General features: G+C 44.9%; 1 protein-coding gene across 1 annotated transcript; it reads left to right on the top strand.

Annotated features, from left to right (window-relative positions):
* Positions 1-9,308: 9,308 nt before the first annotated feature.
* LOC149287669 (uncharacterized) lies at positions 9,309-10,289 on the top strand (the record flags this gene model as incomplete). The annotated part of the gene is made up of 1 exon (XM_089492542.1): positions 9,309-10,289. A coding segment is annotated over one exon (981 nt), but the record flags the coding sequence as incomplete, so codon positions are not given.
* Between the last annotated feature and the right edge of the window lie 3,948 nt (positions 10,290-14,237).

Raw genomic sequence — 14,237 nt, forward strand, 5'->3', positions numbered from 1 at the left:
TCCAGGAAACCAAATCATGTCCTGGGTGACTCTGGAGCCCAGGGTTCGAGTCCAGGCTTGGCTGTATAAACCCACTGGATGAACTGGGGCAATAAGCCACACTCTCTCAGCTGTCAGTGGATGGATATGATGGCAAAACCACTCTGAAGAAATCTTGCCAAGGCACACTGCAACAACAGCAACAACAACAACAACAACATGCTTGTCCTGACCTCAGTGAGACTTTCTTGTGAATAGACAGGTGCAGTCTTGTTCTGAACGTGTGCATATGAGGATCCGCTGGTACTATTGGATCCTTATATCCACAGATGTATAGCAGGATCAAACCTATCTCCTCACCAAGGACTCTGACTGAGATCAGTGTTTACGTTTGAGCCTGGTGGCCTTAAAATGGATCCTAGATCTGAAATAGTTCCTCCAGAAAAGGGGCAGATGTCGCCTGACCATCCTGTTCTTGGACTGATTCCTAAATTCCAAGATTTAGGCCAGGGAGGAGGTCTGTCCCTGCCCTCCTCTGAGGCTGAGAGAGTGTGACTTCTCCAGGGAAGAAATGAATCCTAACCTTCCCATCAGCTTCGGGGCTTAATGGATGGGATCAAGGGAGCCACCATGGGCTTGAGCCTCTGCCGAACCGTTGCCTCCACCAAGAAGGCAGTGGCCGGTGGCCAGGGCACTGTTGACTTTTCCACCATCAAGTGCTCCATGGCTGCTGCAGTGTGAAAGACTGGGGGCACCCTTGGCTGAGTGATTCCTGTCACTACTGTGCTCTGAGGCTGAGAGAGTGTGACTTGCACAGGGCAAGACTTGCACCTATTTCCCATTATTGTGACTGGTGTGTGTGTGTGCCTTCCAGTTGTTTCCAGGTCTTATGGTGACCTTATGGGAGTATCTGAAGGGGTTTTCTTGGCAGGTTTCTTCAGGGTGGGTTTCCCATGGCCTTCCTCTGAGGCTGAGAGAGTGTGACTTGCCCAAGGCTTCAGTGGTTTTGAAGCCTTTTTGCTTTATCTTCTAGAAGAAAGCTGAGGTGTTGCTTCTTGCTCTGAAGAATGAGAGGAACCTTCTGGCATCCAAAAGGCTAACACTCTCTGGAGTTATGTCTGATAATATGAATATATAGGGTTGAAATCTGAAAAGACACACAAAAGACACACAAAGAGACACACTTCCTTCCTTTTGGCCCAAGGGGCTGGGCCTCCTTCTCACTCTAAAGCCTCAGGGAGAGAAAGAGAAGCCAATGGTCAGTTCAACTGAGGCCTCAGAGAAGGCTCTGGAACATTCCCCACAGTCACAAGCAGCACACAAAATGGCCACCATAACACAAAATGGCTCTGGGAAAAAGATGTGAGTCTGGGGCAGTGGGCGGGGTCTTCCAGCTGCTCTATCCCCATTGGCCAGCCTCAAGAAGAGGAGGAGCTTCTGCTTCTCTATTTAGCTCAGCGCGTGGAAGAGTGAGTGAGGAGAGAGGAGTAGAGTGTCAGAGGGAGAAAGAGACAGAGAGTGAGACAGGAAGGAAGGAGCGAGGAGAGAGGAGCAGAGTGTAAGAGAGAGAAAGAGACAGACAGAGAGTGAGGAAGGAGTGAGGTGAGTGGAGTGACAGCAGAGAGACAAGGCCTGGAACTGTTAGGCTTCACTGCTGCCCTGAGGTCTGGCTGGGCATGGCTTGGGTCTACTACTGCTGCTGCTGCTTTCCTTTGGCCACTGCCATTAAGGAGGGGAGGAAGGAGGCCCAGCAGTCCTTCTAGGCAAGGCCAACTCTCTCTGAAGGAGGGAGAGTATGACTCCCCAAAGGGGATTTCAATGCTTTTAATGGTGGCTCTCACGCTGTAGCAAAGATGATGATGATGATGATGATGATGATGATGATGATGATGATGATGATATTTATCAGCCCTGTGGGGGAGAGGATGGAGCTGCCGCCAGACCTTAATAATCATTAATGCCAACCCCCACCCCGCCAGTCATTCTGAGGCAGAGGCATCCAGTTTGTGTTCCGGCGGCCATTTTGTCTTCAAGCAGCCATTTTGTGTTCAAGCAACCATTTTGTGTTCTGGTGGCCATTTATTTTTCCGGCAGCCATTTTGTATTCTGGGCTATTTTGTCTTCCAGCAGCCATTTTGTGTTCTGGTGGCCATTTTGTGCTCTGCTGGCCATTTTTTCTTCCGGCAGCCATTTTGTGCTGCTTCTGACTGTGGGGAATGTTCCAGAACCTTCTCTGAGGCCTCCTCTTTCTCTCCTGAGGCTCCAGAGTCAGAAGGAGGCCAGGCTCCTTGGGCCAAAAGGAAGGAAGTGTGTCTTTTGTGTCTCTTTTCTGAGAGGGTTTTCTTATTACACAGCTCTGCTTCTTCTGGGGAACATGGGTTTTATTGTACTGTATGGATATTTTTTGGGAGGGAGTGTTAGGAAGGGTTTGGGACATAATGAAAGATGTTGTTATTGTATTGTATGGATATTTTTATTGTAAGCTGCTAAAAGATGGCCATTCTTGTGTAGTAATTGCCTTGTGATTAACTCCCACAACAGCCTTGTAAGGAAGGCTTCATAGGCTCCTAGGGCTGGAAGGGAGCCCCAAGGGCCAAACAGTCAGCCCCATTCTGCACTCCAAGTCCTCCAAAGACATGGCCATCCAGCCAGAGACTCCTCCAATGCTCTTGAAGGCAGCGTCTCCCATAGATTTGCTGAGAGGTCATGGGGCCACAGTCCCATGGGAACCGGTCCTTACCCCCCACTTTGGGAAAGGAGACCCCCTCAGCCCCTGGACTATTTACTACCAGGAGTCAGTATGGCTGGGACTCAGATGACTAGACTTCAGTGGAATATGGGAATTATGATTTGCAAGTAACATTAGTGAAAATAAAGCATTACTAAGGATCCTGTTTGGTGTGAAATGGGAGGAGGAGGGGCTGAATGGGGATGACACCAGGAGTGACCAAACCGGGTGACACCAACCTTAGGGACCCCACTGATCTGGCCCCATCCGCTGCCAAGGTGGGAAAGGCTTTACATTTGGTGTTTCTTCAGAAAACCAAAGCAGAGGAAAAGCTTTCTTTAACACTTTAACTCTCACAAAAGGTATGAACAGACACACTCCTCTCCCCCTTGAACTGGGCCCTCTCTGTAAGACTCTGGTGGGGCAGGAGTGGGGCTGTGCCAATTCAAGGGGGATTCAGGAGGACAAAATGCCAGCAGCCGCTTTGGACTCCTGCACCCATTGGGAAGGGAGTATAGCTCAGCGGTTGGAGCAGTTGCTTTGCATGGAGGAACTCTGAGGTTTTGTCTTCACAGCCTCTCCCTCCTTCTCCTGACCCTAAACTAGCCCTGGAGAGTCACGACTGGCCGTCCTTCTGGACCCATGGCTCTATCGGGGGAGAGACCCTCAAGGAGGGTGACCAGATGTCCTCCCCACAAAGGAGGACAAGGCACTGCAAAGTGGAAGACGTTCAAGGAAAATGGAGCTAAAAACACATAGAGAAATGTACATTCATGCTTCTTAGTCATGCTCAAAATGGATGACCTTTTGGAACTCCTCCTGGACAGAAGGCTGAAATGTAGGACATGTCCTGGGAAAGGAGGACATCTGCTCAGCCTGCCCTCAAGGATCTCCCTGCATATAATCTGCCTTCCCTGCTTCCCCCTGAAAACACCTTTCCTGCTCCACAAAGTCCTCCAGCAAGATTTGTTCTTTCGGTTTGGCTCAGGAGGAGTTGGCAAAGCAAGGCCCTGCAGAGATTGTTGGACTGCGGTTCCCAGCATCCCCCACCAGAGCATCCCTCAGACCCCTATGGAGCCCCACTCTACTGCTCCAGGGGAGCCTTGGCATCCCCCCAGGACTCAGGACAAGGCAGTCTGCCTGGGACCAAAGAAAGAGCAATTCTGTCCATAGGATCCCAACAGTTATAAGCTTGCAAGGCAACGTTATAGATGACTAGATATTTGCATGTACATTATCAATATTCCCAGGACTTCATTTAGTGTGTATTTTAACAGTCAACAACAGAGCCTTCAATTTATTTCCCTTCAATCAGCTCTTGTACATAAGTTGTATTAAAGAGATGCATCTCATTCTGGGAACTGCAGCCTCCATCAGTCCTGCAGCTGGAACTGTATCTCTCTCAGTTCCCCAGTTCCTCAGTGGGCAGGACTCTGTAGTAGGACTGTAGTAGGGACCCAATCTACTCCTGTCAGTCCCATAGATACTGATCTGCTCATTTTGTTTTGATACTATGCTGCCTAGGTGTTGAAGGGAGTGGTTTGAATGGGAGAAAATATTAATATATTTCACTATTGATTGTAATGAAGGAGGGGAGTCAGGTGTCTACTTTCAATAAAAGCATCAGGATAATTTTTAGGTGTTATTAAGGTTTGGAAATACTGTTTGGGGTCCCGACTTTGGGGCCCTTTCATCCTCCATTTTGAGTTCCCTGAAGGCCTCCAACTGCCAAGCGCTGAAGCAGAGGCAGCCATTTTGTGTTCTAGCGGCCATTTTGTGCTGTTTGTTACTGTGGGAATAATGTTCCAGAACCTTCTCTGAGGCCTCTTCAGTTGAACTGAGAGGCACCTCTTTCTCTCCCTGAGGAGAAGGAGACCATGCTCCTTAGGCCAAAAGGAAAGAAGTGGGTCCCCAGAGATGACGTGTGTCTTTTCTGAGCGGGTTTTCTTACACCATCTTGAGGGGGAGAGAGGCAGGCCAGCAACAACAGGCCTCGCCTGGAAGAAGAAAAGCGCCCTCCATCCGACCACCATCTTGAAGGGGAGAGGGGATTTTTGTTTAATTGCATGAGATCGCTGATGTCACTGTTGATATATTGTATTGCTTTGTGACATGTACCTTGTATGTTGTGAACCGCTTTGATCTGGAGGAAAAGCGGTATACAAATAAAAATTATTATTATTATTATTATTATTATTATTATTATTATTACACAGCTCTGCTTCTACTGAGGAGCATGGGTTTTTAAAAGGGATTAGAAATGGAAAGGATAGACCATTTCATATGACCAAATAAACATAGAAACAAACAAGAACAACAAAAATAAGGATTAGACAGATAAGCAGACGGCTTATTTTTTTAAAGGAAAACCATTATTAGGAAGGTAAAAACAACACTTTGGTGCCCTTTTACAACCAAATCAGGCTGTATCTGCACTGCATAAATAATCCAGTTCTAAAGTGTGTTAACTCTCCTGGCTCCATCCTATGGAATCCTGGGATTTGTAGTTCGTTGTGGTACCAGAGCTCTCTGGCAGAGAAGGTTAAGTGTCCCAAAGATAAAAGCCCAGGATTCCATAGCACTGAGTGTTTATAGTGGTATCAAAGTGTCATATTTCTGCAGTGTGGATGCAGCCTTCTTGGGAAAGGGACTGATGATGGGGAAAAGCACTGGGGACCTCTGGAGGTTTCAGCAGATGATTTATTTATTTATTTATGATGCACTCATTTCACATCTAGCTACGGGGACATAACCAGAGCGCTCTCCAATTCCCCATCCCCTCATCCTTCACCACTCTAATAAGGAATGGAGTATCTGTTGTGTAGGGGAGCTGCGGTGAATCTGTGCTAGGTCCAGGGGGCTTTGTTTGAAGCAGAGGGAGGAAGGGGATGCCCACCTCTGCATCAGCCCAAAGGAGGCATAAGTCACTTGTATATCTCACCAGCAGGATGCTATTCTCTTTATTCAACATTATTTCCTGTTCTAGATCAGAGTCTGATTTGCCAATAATGTATTGTTTTTTATCCATTAGGAAGAGCTTTCTTAATTGTCTGTCAGAGAACCATGAAAGATCGTTACCCTGATCATTAGGATCTGCTTGTTCTATCTATTTGGATTAATTCTTTATAGGAGATCCAATTTGCATCTTTTTTTGAATCTCTGGTCTCTTTTCGCAGGAACCCTTGGATGCAGCTTTGGGGCACCTTTTGCTGGAAGAGACCCAAGAGCAAGACCACCAGGACCCCTGCCCACCTGATGGCCAACACAGAGGCCAAGCGGAGGGAGTTGGGCTCCAAGAGAAAGAGGATGCAGAGGTACAAGAACTCTTTGGTGAGTCGAGGTTCTTGACTATTAGTTTCATCTGTGTCACTGCTGGGCCAGCTCTTGAAAGCAGGCGGAGAACATACTCTCCCAATTTAGCAGAGACAGTCCTGGTTAATCCTCTGTCACCCCACTTTTTCAGGGGCTTTTAAAAATGTCCCAGTTGCTCTCTCATCCTCCCATTTTCCCCCTTCTCAGCTCACTTCAATTACTGAGTGCCATTCAGTTTGAACCCCATCAACTCAAAAGTGGGGAGAGGAGAGGAAAGAAGGAGACAGGATATGGCCCTTCCCAGGAGGCTGAAGCAAAAGCAAACTGCTGTGCCCTTCCTTGCTTGTGTGATCTTCTTCATAAACAACTTTGGCCATCTCGACCGCCTTCTGGATTGCTTTTCCATATGTGTATTGCTTTTCCAATCTGTGAAAAGTTGGGGGATATGGGAGAATATCTCTGGATCTAAATTGGGGGTGGGCCCAGTGGCCCTCAAGCCCAGAGTTCTTCCCAGAAATGTTTTGTAATAATGACATTTGGTTCTAAAATTTGGCAAGAAATGGCTAAATGCACCATAATTCTTTTGTGGCTAAATGTACTATATGTGTTGGGATAGTCAGTATCCTAATCCATCCTCAGTATCCCATCGATGGCCTAAATTATATTGTATATTATATTGAAAGGATTCGAGACAAACTCGATCTCTAGGGAAGTAGCTTTTTTCTTGCTGACAGAATTAAAAGTTTATTTCCTGGACTGAATTCTGAAGTGATGAAATAAATCTTGGATGCACCATGTACTTTCCTCCCCTTTTGCTTAGTCACTCTGTGGATGAGGGCTATTTTCTGTTGCAGGTGACCTTTGCAGATGTGGCAGTATATTTCACTGAGGAGGAATGGAAACTGTTGACGAAGAAGCAGAGACTTATTTACAATTATATAATGATGGAGAATTATGAGAATGTGGCCTCTGTGGGTAAGGAACCAGAATCCACTAGCATTATAGAATCACAGACCACAAGGGCCATCCAGTTGAACCCACTTCTGCCATGCAGGAATACACATTCCAAGCATCATCCAGCCTCTGTTTAAAGACCTCCAAAGAAGAGGACTCCACCAAACTCTAAGGGAGTATATTCCACTGTCGAAGAGCTCTTAATGTCCCAAAGTTCCTCCTAATGTTTAGGTGGAAACTCCTCCTCTCTGGCTTGCATCCATTGTGGTGTCTCCTTTTTTCTGTAGTAGCAGAAAGCAAGCTCGCTCCATCCTCAATACGACGACCCTTTTCGATATTTAAACATGGATATCATATCCACTCCTAAATTTCTTTTCTCCAGGGTAAACATACCCAGCTCTCTAAGGTGCTCCCATGGGGTGCAAAATGGCTTGATGGTTTCCAGATCCTTCACCATTTTGGTTGCCCTTCTCTGGGCATGTTCTAACTGAATTGTGGAGCCCAGAATTATTTCAAGTGAGGATTATTCCAAGTGAGGCCTGACCAAAGCAGAATAGAGTGGCACTATTACTTCCCTTGATCTAGAAACTATATTCCATATTGATACAGCCTAAAATCACATTGGCCTTTAGGAGTCCTAGATCCCTTTCAAGTGCAGTTTAATTGTGATAGCAACAGTCTGTAGAATATTTGAATTTGTAGTTTAGTGAGGCACTATTGGAGAGAGACCAAAGGAGAGGGGCCTTGGGGATTGGGAGGCAGCCATGAACCTGACAGATTTTAAGAACTGGTTTGAGAGAAGTTCTGAGAATTGGCTCAAATCCTTGTTTGTAGACATATTTAGGGGTTCCATTAAGCAATTATGAGTAATATCTATGAAGGGAGGAAAGGGGGACACAAACCTGATTTTCCTCTAATGTTTCTTTTCCAACCTGAGTTTGCTTAGTACCATGGTTGATTCCAGAGGCCCTTTGTTATCCAAAACGCTGGAGTCTGGGGAGGACACTCCCAAGTGCTATGCTTTTAGGGGAATGTGGTACTTAGCTGAAAGCAGACATATAGTTTGGTTGGGGCAAAAACTACCTTGGGATTCAGCTCAACTATATCGGGCCCGGAAGCACACAGAACTCCAAATGCAATTGAAATAGATTTTTATGTTTTATTTAGGGGGAAAGCAATATACACGCATATACATGCATATACAGATATGGGTGTTCACACATACACAAGAACTAGTAACAAAGGTGGGAGTGGTGAATAGTGTGAGGCTTTCCTAATGGTAAAACTTTACCTAGGTGGATCTTGATTGCAATTCTTGAGGGTCCAGAATGGGGAGAGAAGTCAGTAACTTCCATGGCAAGTGGAGCTGGCAAGTGTAGTGAGGTGTTTAGCAACGTAAACCGACAGACTGTCTGTCTGTAATTGGACTGATGTCAAAGAACAGTCAGTCAGGGCAGATATTTATACTGTAATTGTTTCTTGGAGTCAGAAACCGAGTGTTTCTGACCCCAAAAAGGTTTATATCATTTTAGAAAGATTCCTAGGGGAGAATGGTTTGAAACTAAATTAAATTCACTGGGTGCTTGGTGGAAATATCTCAGACAAAAAGGATTAGCATACTGGCTCTCAGTTCCTTCTTGGCTCTGAATTCCTATTGCGTTCACAAGCCAATATACAGTGCAATCTGAGGGTGACACTCCCAGATGCAGCTCAAGAATAACATAGCAGAGTATGGAAACAAATATCCAGATATAGATATTGGCAATTCACTGGCCACTTTTCACTTAAAAATAAATCAGAAACACAATTGGTTTCATTTAAATCCTTGGAGATTCTCTCTCTTGATTCGCAAAATAATACAAATATTTGCAAGCTCTCCTCTCTGACTTCCATCAACTTCACCATCTCTTCCTCACACAACTCCAATCCACACCAATCCGCATGTGAGCTGTATACTGTATTGATTGTGAGTCATCTCCTGGAGCCAAACAGCATGAAGCATCCTCTGTAGTTAGCTTGCATCATGCTTTGGGCTCTGACTCAAGACTCTATGGCAGTCTCACGGGATATGATGCCACCTGTCAATCAAAGTATTTTTGCACATGGTTAATGGAATATTTTTTCAACAGTCCTTTGACTCTCTGCTTCTACTGATTCCCTCATCAAAGTTCCCTCAATCTCTTTTTTGGTCGCTCCTATGAGTAAGGTTACAATCATTATATGGATTTGGGAGCATCCAGAACAGGGTCATGCTCAGGCCACTCACACCAACTTTATTAATCTAATCTGAAATAGGGAGGGATGAACGTTGGGCTAAATCTTGGAGTGACATCTTCTTCTCTTAACGCTGAGATTGTCTTGTCTGTCATTTTCTTTGTTTACAGAATCACTTGTCAGTCATGAGAGAATCCACACAAGAAAGAAGTCACATAAATGTGAGCATTGTGGGAAAAATTTTGCTTACAAGTCAATCCTAGTGGCACATCAGAGAGTCCACACAGGAGAGAAGCCACACAAATGCCACCATTGTGGAAAATGTTTTGCCTACAAGTCAGTCCTTGTCATGCATCGAAAAGTCCACACCGGCGAGAAACCATACAAATGCCAGTGTTGTGGGAAATGTTTTCCTCAGAAGTCAAGCCTAGTGACACATCAGAGAGTCCACACAGGAGAGAAGCCATACAAATGCCAGCATTGTGGGAAATGTTTTCCTCAGAAGTCAAGCCTAGTGACACATCAGAGAGTCCACACAGGAGAGAAGCCATACAAATGCCAGCATTGTGGGAAATGTTTTCCTCAGAAGTCAAGCCTAGTGACACATCAGAGAGTCCACACAGGAGAGAAGCCATACAAATGCCAGCATTGTGGGAAATGTTTTCCTCAGAAGTCAATCCTAGTGACACATCAGAGAATCCACACAGGAGAGAAGCCATACAAATGCCAGCATTGTGGGAAAGGTTTTTCTCAGAAGTCAGACCTAGTGACACATCAGAGAGTCCACACAGGAGAGAAGCCATACAGATGCCAGCATTGTGGGAAATGTTTTTATTTGAAGTCAATCCTAGTGACACATCAGAGAATCCACACAGGAGAGAAGCCATACAAATGCCAGCATTGTGGGAAATGTTTTCCTCAGAAGTCAAGCCTAGTGACACATCAGAGAGGCCACACAGGAGAGAATCCATACAAATGCCAGCATTGTGGGAAAGGTTTTTCTCGGCAGTCACACCTAGTAACACACAAGAGAATCCACACAGGAGAGAAGCCATACAATGCCAGCATTGTGGGAACTATTATTCTCAGAGGTCAAACCTAGTGACACACAAGAGAATCCACACTGGAGAGAAGCCATACAAATGCAAGCAATGTGGGAAATGTTTTTCTTCAAAGTCAAACCTGGTGTCACATCTGAGAATCCACACAAGAGAGAAGCCACATAAATCCCAGTAGTGAATTAACATTATTTTTCTCAATAATGAATACAAAAAATATATTTTCAATCCAGTGGTGCTAAGAAAAGGCCCTTGTGTTTTTGTTTGTAAGCTTTGTGTGTCGATATGTCTGTGTTTTAAAGTTGTATTTTGTTATTTTAAGGTTTTAATTGCTAATAGTATAGATAATTACTTTGGGATGTAAATTTGGCTGGAGATTGTGGGTTGTAGTATAGGTTAGGTAGTTCGAGGGCTGGGATTTGTTATGATGTGTAGAATAGTTATGGGAATGATAACTTTTGCAATGTGTGGGATGTTGGGGGCAGGTATTGACATAAAGGGCTAGTTTGTGGGAATGGCAATGGTGGCCTTGTTACCTGTGGGAATTGGAGGTGGGGCTAGGTTTGGAAGAGGGTGATGTTTTAATTTTGGGGTTTTAATGTATTGTTTGGATTGGAGTGGGCAGTTCTGTCTTAAACACTGAATTTCTATGTGTTCTCAATAAATTTCTTTGCTATTTCAACACACTGGACTCTTTGATGCACAGAAGTTCTGCATTTGCCCAAACTGAACCTTTCTTCTCTCCTCAGTCCTCAGCTCCATTCCCAGCCATAAGAACAGCAGAGGCAAACACATACATACATACACACACACACACACAAACATACAAGAAACACAGAGAGAGCCTTCCTTTCCTGCCTTTCCCTCCTGAGTCCAGCTCTGCACTTTGGGCTCCATTGCAGTCTCCTCAAAGGAAGAAAAGAGGGAAGGAAGGGGAGGCCGCTGAACCCGCAGAGCATACCTTCCTTTCCCGCAAAGGCCGCCAGCGGAATAAGCAGCAGCATCTAGGCCCTGGCAATCCCTGTGAAAGCTGAGGAGAGGCATCGAGGGGGATGTTGCGGACACCCAAGACTTAAAGCCTAGGTGAATCCAGCAGCAGCTCAAAGACCAGATGTCAGCTCCGCTAGGGAGTCTGTTACGGAACGGGGCGGATGGTAAACCAACAAAATCCCCAGACTTTTCCTAATCTTTAAGCTGAAATAAATATATTCAGTGTGGTCCATCTTACGGATATGTATCCTGGGCAAAGCAAGATTGTCTTTATGGACCAACGCGACATCCCTTTACCTGCTCTCTGACGGAGAACCCGGCTGGTAAGGCCCGATCCCAGGTGGCTGAGCTCTCATCACCCAGCAAGGTCTCCGTGAAACAAGCCAGGTCAGCCTCTTCGTCCAGAAGGAGATCCTGGACTATCTGCGTTGTATTTTTGACTGATCTGGTATAACACAAGAGCAGGGGAAAGTTCTGTGGTTGGTTGGGTATACTCTCCAGCTCTTTTGGGATAGCAGGCCGAATGGAAGGGGAGCGAAATATCTGTCAGGGTCCTAATTGCAGCCCCTCTTGCAACACAACAGGCAGTACTTTGAAAAAGGAACAGCTTTCATTGAAGGAGATATGTGCAATAGAAGTGACTTTTTTGTCAGGAATGAAAGAAAGTATAGATATATTACTTTTATAACCATATCAATTAACCTCACCCCATTAACCAATAAAGCTAATTAATTGGATAGCCCTTTCCCACAGAGCATTCTCCCGCCCTTTTCTGCACAATGTCTTCCCGTCCAGGATTCTGGCAGCGTTTCTAAAGACAATTAAGTTCTCATATGCCTTGGACCACAGAACTCAGCCACACAACAGTTTAATTAATATTATAGCTTGTATATATATATATATATATATAGAAACCCCATCAATCCCAATCTAATATGATACCGTATAAAAATATAATAAGCATAAACACATAACAACATAATACAATATAAAAAAACCAATAACTTTCTATGTTCCCCCTCCTTTTACAGAGACCAGTCTTTTAAACCCAAGCCTCTGTTAGAAGGATGATTCCTACACATTCCAATCCTAGCAAACAATCACATTCTTTAGCCATTATCTCCCTACCTCTTTCTAGTGTCTTCTGTTATAGCACATATTAAAACATATTATTTTAACCCACCATAAATCCCATCTATCTTAACTCTAACCTAAACCTATAACCTTTATGGCATGAATCCCAAATGAATAAATGCATGAATAAAGGTATTCATGACATATTGTGATTTTAGGCTGTTGCTCCTTACCTGAATGAGACGGGCCCATTGTGACTTCAGACTGATGCTCCTTGGATGAAGGACTGAGACGGTACTATTGTGACTTCAGGGTGGTGCTCTTTACCTGAAGGATTGAGACTGGCCCATTCATTGCATGTCAGAAACAGTGTATAAGGGTTCTGTCATAAAGAGTAAAATATTAGGGTTTGGTTATTAAAGTAGGAGTTATAGTTGTAGTTCATAGTAGGTAGTGTAGTGTGATGGGTTATAGAAAGCACGTAGTGGGAAATTAGAAGGACAGACAGAGTGGCTTTTAGATGAAGGAGGGCGTTTGGAGAGGGGATGGGGTTGCAGCTGGAGACTGGTTATCAAGGAGGAGTGAAGCTGGCTTGGGAACACCGCTCTTCAAGGTGAGGCTGTCTGGGAGAAGGGAAGGGAAGTATACACAATCTTGGTATCTATGCAACCTCCGCTTGTGTTGCTTTAGGTTGGGAATTGGGGGCTCGATTAGAGAAGGTTGAGTAAGTTCCTTCGGACTTCAGACTTTGCAAAAAGGTGTTAATGGATGTTTCTGCCTGGATTCATCAATAAAGCTTCTTTTGTTTCAAATGGGTTTTATTTTTTGAGCACAGGACTGACTCCAGATCTCACCGTTTGCAAAGTCTCACAGTTTTAACTCCAATGGAGACCCAGGAACAAGAAGAGTTCTTGGGGAACCTGGTGGTTCTGGAGATCCTGGTGGTGGAGGAGCAGGTGCCTTCTTTAGAGGAACTAGGGGCCAAGCCCAAGACTGGGAAACCTCCTGAAGCTCACACCTCCCAGGCCAGCACTGGAGGATTTGGGTTTCCGGCCCCAGACTGGGGAAAGGAAGGCCATCAGGGGGCAGAGAGACAGCCTGGGACCTGGCAGTGGGGGAGTCCCTTGATAGCTGCCCCAGGAGAAAAGAACCCCAGGTAGACATTTATCGAATGGAGGAAGACATAAAGGAATTAAAGGACCTTATGAAGTGGATGGTGCCCAAGTTAAAAATGTAAGACAAAAGATGTAAGACAAAGCTAAAGAACCAAGGAATGTTGTTTTAAAACAAGCTAAAGAACTAAACAAGATGGTTCCGCACAGAGCATTGATGTGAAGGAGGGATTTGGCAACTGAGACGAGGAAAGGCTGAGGAATTTGGAAGCTGAAGCGGGGAGATGTTCAGGTGTGTCGAACTATGACTGTGAAGGTGCTTTTTCTCCTGAGTGGCAATAAAGAGGAACTGACAGGACAATGGACTAATTTGAACAGAACGACCTGCCTTTGAACAGCATGGACTGTTTGAATAGCTGTCTCCTCCCGAAAAGAAGAAGTTGAGTAATGGGCTGCAATATTGCAAGATTTCAACAGCCAAAAGCCAGAAAGAATAAAAGTATAAGGATCCTTGGCTTTCACCCTAATTTTGTTGGCACCAACCGTGAGGCAACAATGTCATCCCCAGCCTTCGAGGACAACTGATCAATGTCCGGCGGAAGGAAAGTGTGTGTGAGTATTGTATGAATGTATGAGTGAATGAAAGAGCTCTTTATAATCAATGTTTGTATTATTTTTGTGATTTAATAAATGTTGCATGTATAGTGTTTAAACCCAAATTTGGTGTCTCACTATCTGTGTTAGCCCTGCTCTGAATAAGTCCACAGAAAGAGAAATTTTCATTACATGCTCTCAAGTTAAACAGGTTGCCCTTAC

The sequence above is a fragment of the Sceloporus occidentalis genome, unplaced genomic scaffold (genome assembly GCF_023333645.1).
Source record: "Sceloporus occidentalis isolate IW3139 unplaced genomic scaffold, rSceOcc1.0.p SCAF_57, whole genome shotgun sequence".
Lineage (NCBI taxonomy): Eukaryota > Metazoa > Chordata > Lepidosauria > Squamata > Phrynosomatidae > Sceloporus > Sceloporus occidentalis.